Source organism: Anomalospiza imberbis, chromosome 14 (genome assembly GCF_031753505.1).
Source record: "Anomalospiza imberbis isolate Cuckoo-Finch-1a 21T00152 chromosome 14, ASM3175350v1, whole genome shotgun sequence".
Taxonomy (NCBI): domain Eukaryota; kingdom Metazoa; phylum Chordata; class Aves; order Passeriformes; family Viduidae; genus Anomalospiza; species Anomalospiza imberbis.
In genome coordinates, this window is record NC_089694.1 from 4,025,587 (window position 1) to 4,049,340 (window position 23,754).

The following is a 23,754-nucleotide window of genomic DNA, read 5'->3' on the forward strand; positions in this document are numbered from 1 at the left end:
GCTCCATCCAGAGCACAACAGCTCAGATCCCCAAGGAGTTTACAAGAGGCTCTTCCGGCACCTTTGCGTGCCCAGCAGCTCCCCCAGCTCTTCCCTGTCCTTTCCTCAGGAACAAGATACGCCCCAGGAGCCCTGGTGAGCTGGAGCCCTGAGTGACAGGGCTCAGGAGCTGTCCTGCTGGTCTTGGGGCCACCTCAGCCCCGGGGACCCTCCTTGTCTGCAGCCCCTGGTGACACCAGCACGCTCTGAAATGGGCACTTCCCCCCTGCAAGCTGCTCCCAAAGCCCCGTCAGCTGCTCCAGGCACATTGTCTGGGACTCCCCAAGGTTTTCCCAGGGTCAGGGAGGTGGCTGCCCCGACAGACACCCCCGAGACACACCTCCCCCCGTGTGCTAAATACAGGGGATGGAGCCCACTCACACTTCAGGCTCCAGACAACTCCCAGCAGCCTGGAAATTCAACTTAATAATCTTCTACTCCAACTGTGTGCGACTCAAAATATCTGTGAGACACAGAATGTGTCTGTGGTGCTTCGCTGTGCGTCCCCAACACGCCGCATCCTAAAATATTTCCCAGTCTGAAGCAACACGGCAGTCTGTGTGATCTGGTGTCCTATTTGCAAACACACACACACACACAGTGGAAAAGTAACATGGAATATTCTGGATTTCAGAGAAGAACTGACCAATGCAAGAGGCTCTTGTGCTCTCCCGTGTATCAGCAGTAACATAAACAAGAATCCATGGAATTCCTGAGCCGAGAACACAACAGAGATATTAAAAAGCCCCTCGTTTATGAACTACAGGAGGGAAATCACAGTTCTGGATCCCTGTCACAAACATGAGCAGTGCACGAAGCTGCAGCAGCCCAACGGGGGCACGTGGCTCTGGCCAAGCCCTTTCATACTTCCTTAACTGCTCCAGCCAAGGCTGCTGTAAATATTGTTTAGGAATGTTCTTTCCCCCCTTCCACAGGGGAGGTTCCCTGTGACATCCCTGGGACACCTGGAGCTGCAGGGGAGTTAAAGCTCTCACCGTGTCCCTCGGTTCCAGTGCACAGGCTCTGCAAGCAGAGTGATCTGTGAGGTCAGGAGAGATGGCACTCTACTCCCAGCAAGGATCTTTGTTAATTCTGCTTTTCCTGTTACGTATTCTACAACTTTATATTCTCCTAAACACTTCACTATGTTTGGTTATTAGGGAGTTACAGTTTATTTAGGCTGGACTTTGACAGCAATCCTAAAACTGCTAAGCCTGTTGAATATTTATGCTATTACTTTTATGAATACAGCCTGTGAATACAGCTTTATTATGAAAATCAACTTACCTTTAGCATACAGCAATTAATAAAAAATTAAAACACTCATCAGGATAGCACAAGATTTAATTTAAACTCTATTAATAAATTAATGAAGTGAAATTAAATACTACGCATTAAATTATGTTTATAATTCCACATATTTTCATGCTACATCTTTCACTTTATGATATTGAAAGTAGATTATTAAAGCACAATGCACTGTGGCAACGTGGACTTATCTGCTTTTCAAGTGTTCCTTCTGTAATTCCTACAAGCATCTCTGTCTCTCCCCAGCACACATTAATGGGGTTACAATACACCAGGCATTAGCCACGCTGCTCAGATCCCATGAGAACTAAAACACACATGCATTTCAAAGGAAGAAATGCCTCTACCAGGCCTCCCAGACAATAGTTCAGCTTCTCAGGTTGGCTTTTTTTTTTTTTTTTTTTTTTTACTAAAATAACACATTTAATGGAATTTCCTGTAAGGAAATTACAATTAATAAAGAACTAAATTACAAATCCATTAGATTTGAGTCACTGCAGCAGCAAAACAGAGTTTTCATGAACACTCAAAAAAAAAAAAATCCAATAATGTAACCTCTGGTAAAGCCAGCAAAAGCCCTGAAGGACAAGGCAGTTAGATCAATATTAGTTTATTTTAACTGCTGTGCAGTATGAAGAGATGAGGCTGATCATCTGATGGATTTTATTACCTGTTGGAGAGATAAGCCCTGGTGATAAGAGGCCTGGCACTCCGTGGGGCAGCAGCCGTGCATTCTCCTGGATCGCCACTCCCAGCGAGCGCTTGGGGGGTCTGCCTGGGCGGGAGCTGCTGGGACAAGAGCAGAAATGAAAACAACATTTTCCTTGTGAAATGTTTGCTTCCTACCCACGCCATCGATTTGTAAGAAATGCGTGAACCATCAGCGATAAGCAAAAATAAATATTAGAAGTTCCTGCCTGGGACAAAAAAGAAAAAAAAAAGAAAGGAAAAATCGCTTGGTTAAACACAGAAGAGCTGCACGGGTGTCACATCAGCCAGCAGCAAGGTTTTCCATAATCCAAGGCTTCCATGACCTCAGTGGAGAGGGGTTATAGCAGTGACTGCTCCAAAGTCTCTGCTATGCACCTGAAACACAGGAAATTCCAGGCTGTGATGCCTGGAGATGGGGAGTTGAAGCCCTGAAGGCAACACCACCTCAAACCTTGCTCTGGACCACGGCAGGTACCTGCCTCCTTCTGAAGGGCAGCATCAACTTAACCCTGAGCTTTGCAAAGCTCAGCACTTACCTTCACAGACCGGCTGGTGGGTTTAACAGCTACAGAGCAAACAAGTGTGAGCCCAACCTGCCAAAAGACTCACGAGTTTATGAATTATGGATGCAGATTTCAATCCAAAATGTCAGGGGTCCCTTCACAGACTGGTTCCATTGAACCCTTGTTCTCAGCTACCACCTTCACCCCTTACATCAAAGTGTGTACATGTCCCCATCCTCCACTGCCATCATAACACAGATTTACAGGCCAAAAAACCATTTGCATCGACTCTTCCTCAAGCCATCTAATAAAAATACAACCTCCTCATGTTTGGAAAAGTATTGCTGCTTCTCTTTGGTCATAAGAGATTTTACTCTGTTGAATAATAGAGCTTTTGACAACACAGAGTGAAACACTGTATAAAATAACTAAGCTGCAACAATGAATGAGGTTTGAATAGAAAGCATTTCCAAAATGACTTCTAGTTCACAAAGAAATTTAAGTTAAACTTCACTCTATCAAGTTACAGTGGCAAAGCCCTCCATCAATGCACGACAAACTCTGCATTTAAATGAAGACAACTTCCAGCAGCACTCCACAGAGGTGCCATTAACCTGTTCATTTTTCACACCGTGCTAGTGTTATTTTGTTTTACTGTACATCAAAGTAGCACAAAATCATTTTTTTGGTTTACTATTTTATCTCTATAAAACCATTCCCCCCTCTTTTTAGCTTCGGGTTTGTCCATTTTGAATTTCATTTTATTCAGTATTTTTTCCATTTTTCTTTTTGATGCTTTCAGTTGTTTATCATACTATGATGGCTGTGCAGTAAAGCTTGCTACAAGAACCACAGGGCTGTAATAATGTAAACCTAAAATAAGAGCATTTGATTTCCAGGGGAAGTTTGATGCACAACGTTCTCTATTAAAATCACCTGCTGAAATCATGCCCTGCACAACAACATTTCTAACAGACAGAGTTAGGTTGAAACGTGGGGGTTTTGAACAAATAGGAACCGTTGTTCTTTTGAATTACAGGAGCCTGCAATCCACAGGCATGTGTAAGTGCTTAGCTGGCACTTACTGTCTCTGAAAAAAACCCTACAAACCAGCTAAAATTAGCAGCTCTCACCAGTGGAAGAGCTCAATCAACAAAACAACAAAACATTTTCTTCCAGAGCTCGAATACTAACAAATCTTTTGCAGAAAACTCCATATGTTGGTATTAATCTACGACAAACATTTTCAAAATGCAACAAACAGCTTTAGAAGATTTTACAAAGAGACTTTTTGGTCATGATTTGTGTTTTCAGAGGATGAGGAGGGAAGACTGTGGAGTTTCAGCCCTGGGTCTGCAGATTTTGCCCTGACAGAAGCTCACGTTGATGGCTCTGAGCACAGCTTAAGGTGTTTCCACACCTTAATGTGACACCTGTGCCTCAGCAGTGACACACATGGAAAGCCCAAGAGATGAAGGAGGAGAAGTCCACATCAGAAACTTACTCCACTCCCTTCCAGGGCCCTGCTGGCTGTATTTATACCCTTCCTCACACAGGCAAGGGAAGTTCCACTTGGAAAACACAGCACGTGGTGTCTCTGGGACTGGGGTCTTTCTGGGGAAGGAGTCTGATGGGCTGAAGAACAAGGAGTGGAAAGCCTTGACTGAAAGCCCTTTCAGTGAGTATTCCTGTAAATCAGTAACTCCTTGCGCCCAGATTTGGGGCTGACAGCTGTAGCCATGATAGTTTGAAAGGAACTGTTCCCAGCTGAATCTGTTCAAATAAAACCCAAGCCCTTTGTCTCTTAAATTAATCTCAGCTTTTAAGTGAAAGACTGGACGCTGCTCCCAGCTGACCGTGACACACCTGCAAGGACCCGTTTGGGTCTGTAATGCTGAGTTCTGCAGTTCTCAGTGCCCTGTGTCTGCTCCCCAGCCAAGGACAGGAATCCCAGAGCCCCCAGCACTGCAGCAGACACCTCAAAATTCCAGCTGGATTCCCTGGATATTCCCAGAGATGTGTCACCCATCAGGAATCAACAGCTTTAGCTTGGGAGGACACCAGAACTCGCAGAAATGACGTATCTGAGTCTAAACACTTCCACTTTGGGCCAGAAACAAATTTTCTGGCATTTCTCTTTAACCATGACACCAGGAATTTCTCAGAGACAGGATACAAATGTGTGCTCAAAGTCTTGGGTCTTTTAGTAAGGTATGCACAAAGGACCAGTAGATTTAAGGTTTTTATGGGATTTCCTTTCTGTTGTGAATGTGCTGCTGGCACCACCAAGACATGGAATATCACTGCTCTGTGTCTCAACACTCCCCCCAAAATCCCCTCTTATTGTCCCACATGGTCTAGAAACCCACCAACTTTCACCTTTACTATTTAAAATGTATGCAACCTCCACAGTTCAGCCAAAATTGATAATAAAAGCACTGAACAGTAAACCCAAGGCAAGCAGAATTATCATCTGGGGAGAGTAAGACATAACTTGTGATTATGGAATTATTAGCATATAAATGCTAACAGCATTAGCATATAAATATTAACTTTATTTAATATTATTGCTCATCTTTTTGTCACCCTGCTCTTTTACTGCATTTTCTTTTCACGTTTTCCTTTCTCTCATTCAAGAAAGTCACATATTTAAGAAGTGTAGAAAAATCTTTTCCTTGTTGGTAACAAAGGAAGTATAAACAGGAACAATCACCTTCAAACAATTTTAAATGCATTTCTTTGAGAGTCTACAATCTCTACACAAATTTTGTACTTGCCATCAATAGATCTCTGTAAATGGAAAACTACTCAAATCTAAATTAGATATTAATTCAGTCAGAAACTTCTAGTTCATGGGTATCTTTTAAAAACTTTTTAAAAAACAAAAATTATGATCCCAAGTGAAGACCATGGAGGCTAAAACAGAAACAAAATATTGCTTCCCATGTATAACTTCAAGAAACTTATTCTTTTTACTACATAAAGTCTCTACTGATTAACATTCGATTGGCATTTCTCAAACCTAAAATCTCCTTGGGTCACCAACTACTTGAAAGTGAGGACGAGTGGAGGTTTTGGGTTTTTATCTGCATTTGCACCATGGTTATAAAGTCGTTACTGTTATCCTCTCTACCCCAGCCCCACAAAATCACTAACTCTTGAAAGAGAAAGATGAACTAATCTAAATGTTGTTCATTTTTTAAATTTGGGTTGAAATTAGATTTGTCAAAAAATAAATTACATTTTGAGCAGTATAATTGACAGTTGAAATTTATTCAGAAAAATGCTGAGAAATTGTTCATTAATGTCTCTTTTCTTCTTTATTTTCCACTTCTGTTAAGAGCTAATTTTATTATTTTTTTCTTTCAAAGTTTTATATATTCCCTTGATATCACAAGGATTTTTAATTTGAATCAATGCATGAAACAAGTTTTTATTTTTGTGATTTTCCTAAAAGTTACTGATCACCTCCATCTTTTGTAACTCTATGCTCATTATAGACAACTGTATTTCATAAAATCCACAAATTCATCAATGCTTTTTAAAATGTAATTAATCAGTGGAAATATGCAGCACATCACCGCTGATGTATGATAGTGCTCTACTTTTGTGCTTTTAAATATAGGAGATTTACTAGAATCAGACGAGAATTTGCATATTAATCAAGACAAATAAACATGTGGTGATTTAACTAGGAAACTGTTATTTGGATGACAATTTAATCAGCACAGGTTGAAAGGTCCATCACTGCAGCATCCTGTTTCTGCTAAAATATTGATTGCGCTACTGATTTCAGTAATGCTTTATTTTACAGGGCACAAATAACCATGTAATTACTCTTTAATTGAATGGTAATTGCTTGCTGGCAATTATTTGTTAAGTTTTGGAGTGTAATTACTAGGTTATTTGTGTTTTGTGAAATAAAATGTTATGTATTAGTAGCCCAAAATATTTTCTGTATGAACGGTCTGCCAAAACTAGGAAAGTTAGTTATGATGGCTGGAGTCTGACAAATAACACTATAGCACTAAAAGTATTATTAAAAGGATCAGATGAACCTTTGAATGCTTCCCCTTTACAAAATTAACATTAGATGTAACATTTGTAAGATAAATGGAGGAATACTGTACCACAGAAGCATGATTTCCTCTGGGGTCTAGCCCACCATTTAGCATAATTTATCCTGATGTTTTGCTTTTCATTCTCTGAGCTTCTTTAGAGGAACTGAAATAGCATCCTACCCTCTGGAGAGCAAAGAATAAACCAAGTAGAAATATATTTCAACAGTACTTCATATTTCTGCAAGTGAAGTGGATTACCAGCAGCACATTATCTTAGCAGCCTATAAACTCTGTAGCCTTGGCAGCTCGCTAGATAACAAGGGAAAGCATTATGTTTTGCAGTGTCAATGAGATATGACACTTTCTGTGATATGTTTATTCCAAGCTGTGATAGATGAGGTACCCAATACTTTGATCGTTAAGATCTGAATTTTACTTCTGCACTTTTTCATTTTTGTCATCAACTATTTATGAATTGGCAGGAGGCAGCCTCGCCAGGACTGCTGATTTTGTTTTTTTTTATAAAAGAGATCCAGTTAATAAATTAATTATTGATTTCATGAGGCTGGAGCTATCTGGTACAAAAATATGCTAGTCCTGTGATTTAGGAAGCTCTCATATGTATCACAGATTTCTTCAATAGCAACATATTTTATTAGACTTAAAGGAGAAATACTGAAGTACTGTATGACACACTGTGTAAATTGCCCTGCTAATAGTGGCAGTAAGTGGTGCAAGCACTCAGACGTAAATAAAAAAGAAAAACACAACAAAAAATAACACTTAAAAAAGCTAAATAAAACACACACACACCCTCAATCTTAGTTACTTTCCTGAAACTGGCACAGGGACTAGAATTTTCAATTTTTCATCTCTTCAAAGATCATGAAATACCCTCTAGTGATTGTGCAAGGTACTTTTTGAAGTATTTACCAATAAATTTAACATCCTGATGAGTTAGAATTCTTCCCCGTTACCTTCAGATTTTTAGTTGTAGCACGGACTTAAAATAATCTCCCTGCTTTGGCATTTATTACAAGGTTTCAAAGATGCCAGTGGTAGTTAAACTCTGCCTGACCTTTCAGTGTTTAAGGAGAGAAGCAAACCCTGACCCCGCAGCAACCTGATTCTGTCTCCTCTCGGCGCTGGCAAACTGATCACTTGTCTGGCCATGGCAGGACATTGGATCACCAGCCACATCAAAGGCAACAGGAGCCAATTCAGCAGCAGGGAAAAAGTCATCCATGCAAAATGGGCAATTAACATTAATCATACATGAAGCTGTTGGAGCCGATGAGGAGAACCTGGTGCCTATGGCAACGCTCGGGGCAGTGCCCACGCCAGCACCAGGAGAGCCAGGCACGGATCACCTGCCAGGGGACACAGGACACGTGCAGAAAGGCTCTGACACTCCAAAATACAATCTCCCTGATGCCTCAGGTTTTAGCTTTCATATTTTTCACATTTTGTGCTGCTTTAGTGTGTACACTGCTTTAGTCTGGACTTGTTAGGGGATGGATGGTGAGCTCGCTTTACAGAGTAAGGAGACAAAACAATTCCTTCTCCAGCTGGGGACCAAGGACAAATGATCCAAATCTCAGGCCCAAGAGCATGAACAACGTGGGCTGGAGAGAGAAAAACAAGCAGGATGGGGCTGCATGGGCTGGAGCTGGAATGGGACAATGAACTCCAGTGTGCCCATGGAGCAGAGCTGATCCCAGTGAGAGCCCCCGGGAGCGCTCGTGCATTTTGGGACCATCTGGGTTCATCTTGGGTGCAGCCCTGGCTGGGCTCTGCTGCTGCCCAAGGTGGATCCATGGAGGAGATCCTTTAATAAATCCCTGCTTTATTCCTTAACTCCATCTAGCCCCTGTTCTAGGCCAGCCATCATGAAGCCACATCCCCACCTGATTCTCCAGGGAATTCCAGCCAGGAACATCCAAAGAGAAAACGTCAGTGGGAATTTGTTCTAAAGCATCACAGATCTGAACTTTCTCTGTCACTGTGACTGGTGCTACTGCTAGGATAAAAAAAAAAAAATCCTTAACAGCACTGAGATGCTCGGAGCTGGGACTCCAGTGGAATATTACAACTTTATAACGTTACCTTTAAGAATGGGATGTAGCACATTATCACTGTGTTCATCCTAAAAAGTCTCAATGAGTGAAAATCCAGTACTTATCTAAAACTTGACTTGGACTACAGTCAGAAAACTACAGTCAGAAAAATTACCTGAACTGCTTGTATTCAATTGTCACTATGGTGGTTCCTAATTAACAAAGTTTAATTGCTTATTTCTGAAATCAGGCATTACAAAGTAAGTTTAAAACCAAAAATGGCTTTCTGGTTAGTTGAGATTTAAAACTTTAAATAACTCTAATTGCTTATGATGGTGCCTGCAGATATAACAGTACCTCAGCATTCCTGGTTTTGCTTTTTTCCTGTCAAATAAGACTACAGGAAAAAGGGGGATACCTCACCAAATTTCTGAACTGGGGAGATTCATGGCTGCAGGCAAGCTGGAGGCTGATCCATGTTCCACACTGCCCCAGCTCAATTTAAGGGTGTGGCAGGAGGAAATGGGAAGTGTGACGCCAGCAGATGCAGGGATACACACAGGAATTTAAGAGAACTGCATGAAGTCAGTAACTGTGGCAGTGGAGGTGCACTGGCACAGATTAAACACAGTGCATTTAGCTATGGATCAGAGCCAGGGGGACAAAGTTCCTGCTGCTGTGTCTTCATTCCCACTGCTCCCACTCTACCTAGACCAAACCTTGCAGGAGGGGGCATGTCCAGGCTGGAATAGTGCCACTAACAAGACACCCAGACCACAAATTCAAATTACAGATCTGTTGTCAAAACAATGCTCCCCCACGATGTCCAGCTAAACCAAATGTGGAAGTGCCAAAGACAAGGCCAGGTTTATTCTGAGCCTTGCAAAGCTCAGCTCAGCTGCTTGGGTGGCTCTGCTTGGATTCTGGATCCAGCCACAGCTGGGAACCACTGCAGATTATAGCCAATGTTATTATGCAATTCGCATTCTGACTGATTTTCTTTTTTTTTTTTTTTTTAATCTCTTCAAGTATCTGACTATTCAGCAGGTGGAACCAAGCCACTGAGCAGGTTTTAGGATTTTTCCACCTGCGTGCGGAAGCTCAGCACTGACGTGAGCAGATGACAAGGCAGGCACTGGGATCAGCATGGGGACAACACAGCTCCATCCCAACAGCTGATGCTGCCCAAGGCACAGACAGAAACACTGCACACACTCCAACCCTGTGCAAAGATATGCCAGGACACTGAGGAGCTATAAATCTCCTTTCATGCAAGTTAAATCAGCCCCAATTTTTTTTTTTTAAGAATTACTTGATTTTTACACATACATCCACAAATATTTGCAAGGAAACTTTCCAAGCAGGGAATCACCATCTATTACAAACACCCATGTCATGTGTCTGAATTTTATCAGCCCCTTCCAAGCTTTATTTTTGACCTGCATCTGAATTCAATGCCAATTTAGAGGAATGTATTACAGCAAAAGGGTTTTGAAATACTGCTGGTTTCCACTAAGCTGTATCTCAGTAAGTCTCCATTCAATGAAAGTTGTAAAAAATGTGACTGTTTAAGCCTATTATCTATGGCCAGAAACCCAAGAGCAAGACCTGACGTATTTACAGCCCTGAGTATCACATAACCCAGGGGGGCTGATCTTAATTCCCTAACAGGGGTGCATTGTGCTGTGGTGGTGCAGTGCTGTCAGAGCAATTTGCAGGCTGATGCAATGGGAAACTGCTGCTGCCTTAACTGTTTTTAATCTCTGCACTGCAAGTTTCGGTGCTTTCACAATCTTGGCAAAGACCCTTCAAAGGTAGAAAACAGAAATTCATCTTTTAAAGAATAATAAATGAAAGAACACAGAAGCAGTCCTTTGCACCTATATCCATGTTGAAAGGAGGAATTGTTCCCAGCAGTCCAAAGGAGCCTCTATGATTAGGTGGTTCTGTCCAGGAGTAAACATCTGAGGGCTGAAGTCCACTACACAGAAAATACCCTGCAGTTTGCTGCTGCTCCTGGACCAGCATGAAATTAGACAGGCAGAAATGGAGGGACACAGCTCCACTGCTTCCCCTTTACCTGTCCAAATTTTGTGACTGTTGGTATTTCATTTGTTGGCTCCAGAGACAGACAAGATTATTGTTTCTGCTGCAAATTAAGAACAGGAGAAGGATTTTTTCAAACAACAAAGCACAAACCTTTAGGACCACGAGAAAATAAAAGAGCAGAAGGAAATTTTTGGTGAAATTAACATTTTGTCTATAAAATCTTCATGTTTCGAAAAGATGCTAATATGAATACATAAAACCACAGAAGTATTATCAGTTACATGAGATTTAACCTACAGGAATGTAGAAATTTTCCCTGTTTTGTGGATGCCTATGCACACACAGACAAACCCTTCCTGATGTGAACTCCGTAAGAGCAGATAAGTGAAATGACTGCGAAAGCAAACCCCACTGAATTTTGACTGTGAATGTGGCCAGCCTCAGGGCTGACAGTGAGAGGTGCTTCAGCAAGAATCTGTAACTCTGTAATCTCAGCTGGGTACCAAAGCCATGGGATCATAAAAATCCCAGTTGATGGTATCTCATTCCTCTCCCCACTGCAGGTGAGCACTGGGTTTCATCCCCTCCCCTAAGAGATTACAGCATCACTCTTTCCCTTCTTGGTAATATTCCCTCTGCTCCACCAGTCAGGTTTACCCTTTCTCCCCAAGGTGGGGTAACAGATACAGGGAATAATTATTCCCAGCTCATAATAAGCCTCTAATACTACTTGTTTTTCTACACTTTTCTGACCAAAAGCTTGTCTGCTTTTCCATCGACAGCTGCACCAAGGAACCTTCTCACCACAGTCACAGATCATTTCCCACTGAGAAACACCATGTCATTTTACAAATGTCCCTCATAAACCATTAGGAAAAACTGGAAGAAGCCAACTACAGAAAAAGCAGCTCAAACTGAAAAGCAGCACGAGTTATTCCCAAATCCAGAGATTTTCTGAACTCAAGTATGTTCTGGAGTCGATACAACAGCCGAGCAGACAAGTTGTACCTGCTGTTGATGTCTCTGAAAGACTTCCCTTCAGACTCTCCCAAAAATTCCTCCCAGCACCATCCACCTCTGGGCAAACACAGCCCTGCCATGGACTGCCACAGAATCCCTCTCACACGTCACACACACAGCTCCTGCTCCTCACTCAAGAGGTTGTTTTGAAAGCTGCTGAAAAAGACTAAGAATTCAAGTAAAAGAGTGTTTGTAACCAGATTTCCTGGAGATAAATGAAAGACATACGTTTCCATGGCGGCCAGCCTACTAAATTTTGCAAGCATAAATATTTACCTAGGGCTAGGGGGTGGGGAAATCAGGAAGAAAACCACCATCTAGACCCTTCAAAGTTTAAATACTGGAACACAGAGGTCATTATTTATAACTAGAAATGGAGAACATGTCTTTTCTATGTATATTTCTATCATGTTATTCATCCCCTCCATATGCATTCTATTATTACCATTCTTACACCAGAAAGTAATTTCTATGGCACTTGCTCACTGTATGCATTCATTTTCTTTAGGCTTTCTTGTGGCTATTGATTTCCTGCTTTGTTGAAGTGCTTTGTTTCTTTCGCAGCAGGCTATCCATTTTAAAACAGTTGTTCAACAAATAAAAAAAATTACGTTCTAAAATTAAATGAGTTTTATCTTCCTTCATTTTTATCTGAGTTAAATGCAAGTGACACACTTCCCCTAAAAAAAGAAAGGAAATACTTAATGGCTCCCAGCACGCAAACAAATAAATAAGTACAATTTTTGTTTTCTAATAAGACATATTTATTTTTATGATTGGAAACATGAAAGAAAAAGTGTATTATAAATAAAGCCTCTTTTGTACTCTTATGTTGTAATCACTGCTGTGGCCAGTGGTTTAACATCGACAAAAGAGGATTAGGTCCAGAGCCAAATTCATTTAAGTCCTATCTTGCTACCCTGAAAGTTGCTGAAGGAATCCTTTTTTCCTTTCAATGCAAGTGGCTCATGCTCTAACATGACAAAGTTTGCTGTCCCCTCCCACCAGACCTGTCCAGGAGACTCAGATTTTATACAACAAGGAACACAACGACTCCTGAATCAACTGCAAAGCCAAGGGAAACAGAGTTTTTGCAGAAGGTGACACTTGTGACCTGGAGCATCTTGTTTGGATGCTGTTTGTTCAACAAGGGTAAATTCCAGAGTTTTGTGCTTCTCTGCTCCCTCAATCTTCCAATGTCCTTATCAACTAACTTGAGTGAACTGCAGGGAAAAAAAATGTAGGGAGGCAGATGGACATTCTCTGTGATATTATTATATTATATTATATTAATTATATTATTATATTATATTATATTATATTATATTATATTATATTATATTATAATGTATTAAGGCAGAATTTTTGTCATATTTCTTGCTAAAAGCATATTATCACGTGCCAATTATTAGGGTACCAGAAGCCCCTCTACATTTTCTTTCTCCATGTGCTGTAACAGACCCTCGTTGAATGGCAGGAATTTGTTGTTCTGTATCATCTTCCTACCCACCATGTCTTCAATGAAAAACCCTGCCTACTACTGCTCAGGCATGGGAATTATTTCCAAAAGCAATGGGTTTTATGTTCTTGATCCAGGTATTGAAGTAAAAAATTCTAAAACACCTCCCATGTTGAATGTATTTTTCTGTTTAGGGAGGGACATTTTAGTGAAGGAAAATGTAGCCAATCAGCAGATCCAGGATTCTCTGATGCATTTAAATCAGGGAGAAATGGGGGAGCTCATATTCCATGGCCAAATTAGCAAAAAGACAAGTACCAGGACAGCTGAAAATCCAGGTGCACCTTCGGGAGGGGGCAGGCACCATCTCAAATTGATTTTGTGACCAATCAAAACCACTCAAAACTTTCTTTTTAGGCTAAAGCCATGCGAGAAGGGAAGAAAAACAATGATAAACACCTGAAAGGTGTAAACAATGACCTGCACCCTGCCACACACCTGAGAACGCTGCACATCTGGGAATGCTGCACATCTGGGTATGCTGCACACCTGGGAACCCTGCACACCTGGGAACTCTGCACATCTGGGAACCCGGCACACCTGGGAATGCTGCACACCTGGGAACAGGGCACATCTGGGAACCCTGCACATCTGGGAACGCTGCACACCTAGGAACGCTGCACACCTGGGAACCCTGCACATCTGGGAACGCTGCACACCTGGGAACGCTGCACACCTGGGAACGCTGCACATCTGGGAACGCTGCACACCTGGGAACAGGGCACATCTGGGAATGCTGCACACCTGGGAACAGGGCACATCTGGGAATGCTGCACACCTGGGAATGCTGCACACCTGGGAACCCTGCACATCTGGGAACCCTGCACACCTGGGAACGCTGCACACCTGGGAAGCCTGCACATCTGGGAACACTGCACATCTGGGAACACTGCACACCTGGGAACTCTGCACATCTGGGAACACTGCACACCTGGGAAGCCTGCACATCTGGGAACGCTGCACACCTGGGAACCCTGCACACCTGGGAATGCTGCACATCTGGGAATGCTGCACACCTGGGAACAGGGCACATCTGGGAATGCTGCACACCTGGGAACAGGGCACATCTGGGAATGCTGCACACCTGGGAATGCTGCACACCTGGGAACCCTGCACACCTAGGAACACTGCACACCGGGGAACACTGCACATCTGGGAACACGGCACACCTGGGAATGCTGCACACCTGGGAACAGGGCACATCTGGGAATGCTGCACACCTGGGAACCCTGCAGACCTCTCATCTGTTTGCATCCAGCACTCGATGTCAGCTCTGCGGGTAATTCAGGACTGCAGGAAACAAGCACCAGCTCTGGAAATTCAATATACAACAGTGCAACACCAGAAGCTGCTGCCTATCTGTTATCTAGGAAAAAACAACTCATCCTGGGAGCTAGCCCTGCTCCCAGGGCCAGGAAGGCAGGACAGGGCCATGACCAGGAGGAAGGGTCAGGGCTGTGAATCCTTCCCAGTCAGTGTCTGCCCTTTCCAGTCCCGTTATCCCACTGAAGGACCTGACTTCAAACTCATTGTGCTGGGTGAGGCTTAACTGACCAGGGAGAAAATGATGCTGTTCTGACATGGGAACAGCTGATCATGAAACAAGTCAGTTCGTTAAAATCAGTCTTTGTCAAGCACAGATACACAAAAAGCCAAAGCCATTCACTGGAGGAAGAGCTTCCTATCACGACATGCTCAGGATCCCTGAAACACGGGGGATGACAGCCATCCTGTTTGATATTTACCACCTTTTAAACACCAAAACAATCTTAAAACAATCAAAACAATCTTTTTAAACAATCTTCAGACTTCAGTGGTGAGCACCAGAACTGTGTCATTTATCCTTGCAGTAAATAAAGAACAGCAGCAGCAATAATAATAATGAACTAATGCATAGAAATTTCATCCCTAGAGTGCAAAGTATTTTCTAGAGATCAATATCACTACAGACAGGGAAATACAGATCTTATAAGGTGGAAATCGCCCTGAGCTGTAGGAAGACGTCATAATCCTGAATCCCCAGCATTTGCCACTTAGTTGTGAAATCAAACTGATCATAATTACAGTATTTGTACCCTATCCCAGAGCCTGGCTCCCTCCCACAGTCCAAAACCATCTGCAAAGATGGTACTTTAGAAACATTTTCAGATGGATAAACTTCAGTGTCCAGAGATCACCCCCTCCTAATCCTCTGCTTAGGAACTGGTGGTTAAGTTTATGCTCACAGGATGAAAAAAAAAAAAAAAAAGAGCTTTAGAAGCATGCAGCCTAACTTTTAAAAGGAAATAGGCTTTGAAAAAGTTTGCAGGATATAGGAAATGAAACGAAAAAATGTTTTCATTCAGTTTCCTGTTTAGATGTATGGATAGATCTGACTTCAAATAGATGAGCCACACAGAAGTTTAGTTTATAAGGGTCAGATGGTAACAGTTTCTGTTTAATCCTCAATTTACATTAACTTGCAGGAAAATTAATGATTTTAAACAGGCATCAAAGTGAGGCTGTTTTTTTCATTTCTCTAAGTTTGCTGGAGGAACAATTGTTTCCTTTATCTGTCTCTCAGAAAGCTGGTGATTGTGTTTAAGTTAAACTGCTCATTTAGCCTTCAGGCACAGCATATTATGAGTTGTTTTGCAATGAACATTAGCCCCTTAAGAGTGCAAACTCTCTGACAGCTCTCTTAGATTCTTGAGCTTACTCGAGCATTTCACAAAACCACTCTTCACAACTCCACACATTATAATTTACACATTAAACCAGCAGGTTTTCAACCTTAGGTCTGTTGCCAAGAATAATTCTTCAAAACTCTTTTATCTTTTTGTATGAACATAATTATAAATGTGCAATTAACAGCCAAAGAAAGGTCTTAAGAAAACTCTTAGAGCAATATTGCCTGTTTTAATGCCTCAACCAGATGGTGGTTTAAAGAAAGCCATTTAAAGAAAATAAATAAAAAGTCACATTTTTCATTCGGCAATGATATGTCAAGTGTAAAATTTGAGATATTAAAGCCACAGTGCTACGGGTCTGTTTAATCACCAGAAGTGCTCTTAATTATTTTGTTTTGCTGCTGGACAGACCAAGCAGTTGTAAACATCATTACTGATATGCATCAGTACAAAAGCACAGGGACCAGAGGCAAAAGGAATTATTTGTTGCATTTTTTCCGTGAACAGAGCCCATCCAGTGACTGATTTTCCCCAAGGATGAATAATATTCTCATTTTTGTCTTTTGTTACAACCTGAATTTGTACAGTCTAATCCTGAACTCTTTTCCTCTAAAAATACAGGTGCTTCCCTTCTACTAATTAAACATGAGTACTGGGTAATTGTTGACATTCTCAAGTTGGAATAATCACCTTGGACTAAATGGGTGACAGAAATTCCAGCATAGCCTTATTCCAGATAACACTCAGATATTTTTTAAAGCTGCAGAGAAATGACAGAAGACGACTCCCATTTGAAAACAACCCAGCTGCATTATTTTACAGCCAGGCCATAGTGCCATAAAATATCTGCTTGGAACTAATTAACTTAGGAGAATTATCAAATACATCACACAGTAAACTGACTGATTCGACAATAAATTCAACTGCTTAACTTAATTCTACAGTGATGGACATCTGGCCTGCTCTTGTTCAGATAATTCAATGTGTACCACTATTAACAATTTCTATCATTTTAGATATACATTTCTTCCCTTGAAATTTAAGAGCTTCAGAGTGCTGGGGTTTTTCTGAAAAAATCAGAAGAGAAATTTCCTCAGTGTCAATAGAAGCAAATGATTTGGCATTATCTGTGATATGGAACACAAAATCAGACTTGCACTATTTCAAGACAGATAAATATGAACAAATTAAAGGCGAGAAAGCCATTAACTGTACCCCCTGTGCCACATCATACAGCAGAGTATGCTGGAATGCAGGGAATTTCTGCAGGGCACAGTTACAACCTGTGGGCCCCCCACACTTCTAGGGGGGTTGTTAAAATTTCCTTGCACAATAATCCCACAGAAGTTACTGCTCAGCATCATTTTGGTTGTCTTTTAAAAAGCAGAGACACTTAAATAACTACAACCAGAAACTTCACCTTGCACTGCACTAAAATGAGGGGGCAGCTTCAGTTCTGTATCAACAATACATTGAAACAGTCCCATCACCTCAGTGCAAAATTTCCAGCTGCTCCAGTAATTGTTTCTAAGTAGTATTTTTAACTAATAGTTTTCCTTTTTCTTAAAAACAAACAAAAATCAAAACCTGAGTTCAAGCAATGTAATTAGTTTCCAGGTCAATGACTTGTTTTCCCTTAATTTTAAAAATAGCCTTTATTGAAAAAAAGCCCACTTTCAAGGAGCACAGATAAGGAAGCATGAAAATCTGTTCTGTGTTCATTTCTACTCAAGGTAGGTCCAGTAATTACTGACCTGGAGAAATAACTTCTGCTTCTGATGAATACTTAAACAACCATAAAAAGAATGATCTCAGGCTGATGGCAGCACAGGGTGGTGTTGCCATCAGGCAGAATAAAATCTTTTTAGAAAGGGAGTTGCAGATTTAATTGATATATTGGGGGGGAAAAGAAGATGCAGTACATTTAGACCCCAATTTATTGGGAAAAATCAACTAACAGAGTGCCTTGGTCTTATAAAAGATGAGTATGAATGTGAGCACTCATGGACTGAAACAGCAAATTATGGTATGGAGAGGAGCTACCTTGAAAAATCAGCAATAAGGTGATCAGCTCTAAGTCCAATATCTTCATGAACATTCAGAAAAGAAAGCAAGGAACTTTAAAACAGCTCAAAGAAGAGACTGCCTCAACAGGAGAGGGGAAAGATTACAAAAGCCTTCAGTGAGATCTGAGTGAATAAAAGCAGCTTAAAAATTAATTCAATTTTTTCAAAAAGCAAAATTAATGAAGTGTGAAAAACAACGAAAATTTAGCCCTCCAAAAGAGAGGCAATGTTAATATGCTGAGAGACATGTAGGTGTTACAGAAGACTGGAAATTAGGCAGATGTGATAAAACAAGGAAAATATCCAACTTTTTGCTGGGTTGCAGCCTGGAAGCATCACATCAGGAGAGGCAGAAATTATCCAAACTCATCTGGTCCTGCATGGCTGTACCTGGAACTGCACATGGGTTCCTGAAGCACCTAATTACAAGGAAGATAATCCCAAGCTAGAGGGAATTGAAAGCACTGCAACTCAGAATGATTAAGCCAGAATGAATAAGAATGGGCTGATTTCAAATGAAATATTAAGATTTACATCACTGTATTCTGTGTGGCAAACAGCAGATGTGAAAGGAATGCTCAACATAAAACGCATCTAAGCAGATCTTTGCATATACAGGAAAACCAGCACAACTTTTTCCCTGAAATGGCACCGTAGAGATCAACTACCTTTAAATGTGAAATGGTAAAAAGGCACAGAATTCCTCAGCCCCTGTGGATTACCTGTGGGGCAGAGCTGGGACAGCAGAATAACCTGTTCAGATTTCACTGCCCTGACTGCACAGCGTTGAAACCCACCAGCCTTTGCAGAGATTTCCCCACTCACTCCACCCTTTACTATTTGGGATTATTTCTGAACATCCAGAGAAGTATTTCAGGTTTCAGGCACGGGATAGAGCTTTGTGCAGGAACATCATTTGGTGGGAAACCTTGGTTCCCTTCTGAGAGCAGCGATGCTGAAGCACTTTCAGTTTCCTCCTCCAGCACGGCTCTCTGCTGCTTCCCAGCTTTAATTGCACAGCTTTTCCTTAAGCAAATATTAACTACAGAACAAATTCCTCAGCTAACTGCAAAGGTTATTTTCCAGTGATACTTAAAAGAGCCCAGTTATTCCAAAGCATTATTCGACCATGACTAATTGACATTAGAAGAAGTGCAAAGTACATAAGTTAATTCTTTTTCAAATACAACAGAAGACATTTCTTTTCAAACCACACAAAATCTGGCTGGGTTGAAATTCTGCTTAGGCTGCAGTGCTGAAATCTCAAAGGAAAATGTACAAGAACATTTTTTCCAGTAATTCCTTGTAAGCCCAATTTCTTTTCCGTGAAATCTCGAAGTCTGGTGCTTGGTGAGCATGTTCTCACTGCTTATTTACTCATTGATTTTTATTATTATTGGATGTAGACATTTCCTGGGAAAAACAAAAATAAAATTATGAAGCTTTAAAACTATTTTTTCCAATTTTCGTTTCTTAAAACATGCTTTCCTAATGAAGTGAAATGGATTTCCCTTTTAATATTGCAGTGCTGGAGCAAACTCATTTTTAACTTTCTAATAGTGATAACAGCGATTCTGCACAGTGTAAAAATGATTTGAAATTACTCAAATTTAAATTTCTTAATAACTGTGCATTTCCAAGTCAGTTCAAAACAGACTGGGTGCAGTCACACACTTCAAAGAGCACTTCCTTCTGTTATGGACGATTCCTGCTATCCCTGTGAATCCCTGGGCATCAATTCTAGCTTTCCAGCCAAAACCTGCACAGTCAATGACTTATGTGCGCATTAAAGTCCAGAAAACCTCTGCCATCCATTATTAGCATTTGTGTTTTCAGTAAAGACCTTCAGATCTGTCACACTTCCAAGAGTCTAAAATTTATATTAATTGCAGATTTCCCAAAGCGTGTTTCCCCTACCTAAATTGCTTCCAAACTTAAAACCAGGCAAAATTAAAAACAAAAGAATCAACATGAAGCTGTTAAAAAAATTACAATGGCCTGTTCTATTTTCTACATTTGAATTTTACCTTGATATTTAACAATTCTATATTTATATATTTAAATTTTCCATCAACAGCTTTTACATGATTTAGAGTTATTTTTAACTTGACTTTTTCAATCTCATGATTTAAAACAGCTCCTGATGACGAGCAACATAAAATAAAAAATGCTCAAAAATAAATGGCATTCACTGCCATGCTTTAATCTATACACCATTTTTAATTGGAATTTTTAAGTTTTAAAGGCTGTAGTTTTAAATGCAGCCATAATGACAGGAAACATTCATTTAATAGCAAGGTCAATATAATTGTAAAAGGCAGTGATAAGATATTTAGCAAACACTACCCATCAGTGCCCAAATGAAGATGATTTAAAGATGTACAGAAAAGACTCTGCCTTCACATATTCCCACAGATCTGCCCATGCCAGGGAGATATTGTGAAATATAAAAGGCCCACAAGGGTGCAAAAAGGTGGTCACCTATAGAAAAGTACTGCCTATAAAATAACCCCAGGGAAAACATATTAAAAAGGGCTTACACTTAGATGTTTCCCACTCAATGAGAATATTTCTCAAAAGTCCTAGTGCACTTCTGGTCCCCCATTCAGGTGATGGGTTTTCCTCTGCATTATTTTTGTTCCTCTTTGACCCAGAAGCGTTTCCTTGCTGAACCTCAGAATCTCCCCCTGATTTATCCACCCTACAACCCTACTTCAAGAATCTCTTAGTCCTTACTCTCAGCAATAAAAAAGCACCGTACCTCGAGACTGTATTTACTTTTTGGCATTAAAAAACACTGCCATTACAGCAACTGTAAGCTTGTCCTTTCATGTGCTATCATGGTTTATGCAACAGCCAACAATCTGAATGGGGAGCTCCAATCCTGATAACCAACCACCCCTCCCAACCGCCGGCACGACACAGGAACCCGGCAGGAACAGCTCGCCAGGGCTGTGGTTAAGGACTTGCACCAAAAAAAAAACAAAAAAACTGAAAAAGGCAGCCTAAACACAAATTTGTGTGCTGTATTCACCAGTGTGACCCATTTTGCAACTGTATTACGTTAGGAGCAAGCGTTTAAATTATGAGAGATAAAAATGAAATTGTTTGCAACTAAAAACTTGTGAAATACAAGGTTCAAAATCCATTTCCTTCCACATTCGCGCTTTTAATCAACATCTACCCCAACTGCTCAATATTTCCCAATGATTTGCCCCTAGAATATCCCCCAAAGTCTCTGCTGTTGTCCACACATCCACCAAATCTATCCTACAGCCGCAAGTCTGTTCTCCCACCGCTGGGAAATTTTTCATCCATGCTGCTTTCCCTAGGCCAGTGTTATGGTATCAAATACATAAATATAGTAAAGAATGACCCAGAAGACAGGAGGAAATGAAGCTCCTGCCCCTTCCTCTCACTGCTTCTCCCTGGACAGGAAGAGTCAGCTCTGACCCCTTCACACCACCCCAGCGGTTCTCCCAGGGGGGAGCTGATGGAAAACAGGAGATCTTTGCTCTGCCCCTGAACAGGAGCAAAGACCTCTCTGCTCCTGTTTTTTCCTTGTTTTATCACATCTGCCTAATTTGCATTGGGACCTCACCCCCCACCCCCCCCCCAAGAGTGTGGGGCAGGTGACATGTCAAATACCCAGAAGAGAGAGCTGCAACTTCACCTCAAGGGTCCAGCTCAGTGGGTGTGAGCAGGGGGGCCAACACAACTGGAAATACGACAGAAATAATACAGAAAGGGTATCCTAGAATGGTTTGGGTTAGAATGGACCTTTAAACACCATCCAGGCCAACCCTCTGCAGTGAGCAGGGACACCTCCACTGGATCAGGTTACTCCAAGCCCCACCCAACCTGGCCCTGGATCTTCTCAGGGATGTGGCATCTATCACCTCTGGGCACCCTGTGCCAGTGTTTCCTCACCCTCATTAACTACTTCTTCCTTATTTAAATGAAAGGTTATCACAAAGGGGCAACATAGTTTCTTTTTTTTTTTTCCCCTATACAGTATCATAGAATAATTTTGATTGAAAAGACCTAGAAGACATCAAGTCCAAGTGTTCACCCAGCACTGCCAAGGCCACCATTAACTGACTGAGCTGGAGAAAGTATTTTGCTAAGCTTAACTGCATCTCTATAAAAAGGATATTAAGACAATGGCATGATTCAGGTCTAATTTTACATATACTTAAATTCCAAGCAGAAATATCTTGTTGCCTTCTTACCTCCTCTTCCCATCACTTCTTTGCTTCTTCCAGACTGATAAGCTCTGTCCAGCAAAACACCAAAATATGCACTTGGCTAATACCCGCCATGGTTCTGCTAACCCAGCTTGTTCCAACTCCAACCACTGCTCCTGTCATCTGCTGGTTCCAGGGCAGGATAACCTGCTCCTCCTGGGAGCCAGGGAATTAGGCACCCACTGTTTATACCCTTACCTCAAAATGCTCTGCCCATGTGATAATCTCCTGCAGCTGCCACAGACTGGCTGAGGCAGCCAAGCTGGATTTAGCTCTCGCTGCCTTAGCAGAAACAATCAACTCATCACATTTGGGGTGACAACTACAGCAAAAATAACTATTAAAATGCAAACATTAGTTTTTAGAAGTTTAAGGTACTTTTTGAATGTGAAACATGAAACATTTATAGCAGCTTTATCTTGGATGCTTACCCATTTTAAACATAAAGGAACAAGTGAACCAGTGGCACTAATTATTTAAGCTCCAACAAGTGTCACGGTACTTTGATTTTATTATTATCATCTTAGGATTTATCTAATAGTCCCTGAAATATATGCATTCAAGACATATATATATATATATATATATACGTGAGACTTTTGTCCGATGATAATTTATTAGAAAATACAGTAAATAATATAGTTAACATTTGGATTTTGTCCCCTCCTAAACTCTCATAAAGACAGCAGCCAAAAAACTGAGTAAGTCAGGGTGCCTTTGAAGATATTTAATTAAAATCTAATCCCACATTCTTAAGGGTTCACATAAATTAAGCTGTCATTCAGGAGATTTATGCATTCCCATTTGCATATTGCATACAATTCATCAGCTCCTGGTGTTTGAAGGCAGTGCCGCTCCCGGGGAGCGACGCTCCGGCGGCGCCCGCGGGCCCGGGGAGAGCCACTTCCATCTGGCTGATCCTCCTCTGCTGCCACACGCCACCCCCAGCTCCTCAGACACCTCCCCTGGGCGGGATGGATCCTGCTCGGCTCAATCTGCCAGCTGCACACCAACATTTGGGCATTCCTGGAGCAAGCCAACCACAGCCAGTGCTCCTCGTGCCATGGAACACTGCTGATGCTGCTGGAGGCACCAGGCCCCTCTCCTGGATTTTCCCAAACAGAATCATAGAACCACACAATCACATTTATTTAGATCCACCAAGTCTGACAGCTCCACCAGCACTGCCACGGCCACCACTAACCCGTGTCCCCAAGTGCCACATCCACAGAGCTTTTAAACCCCTCCAGGGATGGCTTCTGCTTGCTGATTACTAATAAGTAAGAAATACTACTTGGAGGCATTCCTGGCTCCTTCACTGCTCACATGACTCTCTTTGTGCCATTAAGGGCCACACTAAGTTAGAACAAAATATTTCCTTTAAGTGTTCAAAAATATTTATCCAAGTTTATACACGTTTGAATGTATTCTGATGTAGGAAATTTTCTCAGTAATTTTCTAGCACTTGTAAACATATTTAGATAAGCACATCTCATATACACATA

General features: G+C 41.4%; 1 protein-coding gene across 6 annotated transcripts in view; it reads right to left on the bottom strand.

Annotated features, from left to right (window-relative positions):
• DACH2 (dachshund family transcription factor 2) overlaps window positions 1–23,754 on the bottom strand; it is a 250,111-nt gene that overhangs the window by 123,706 nt on the left and 102,651 nt on the right. For 4 of the 6 annotated variants that reach the window (XM_068204576.1, XM_068204577.1, XM_068204572.1 and 1 more), the window contains exon 2: window positions 2,018–2,136. In XM_068204576.1, the coding sequence (XP_068060677.1) occupies window positions 2,018–2,136 (119 nt within the window). The remainder of the gene's footprint in view (window positions 1–2,017; window positions 2,137–23,754) is intronic. The other 2 variants (XM_068204573.1, XM_068204575.1) reach the window with 1 other exon arrangement.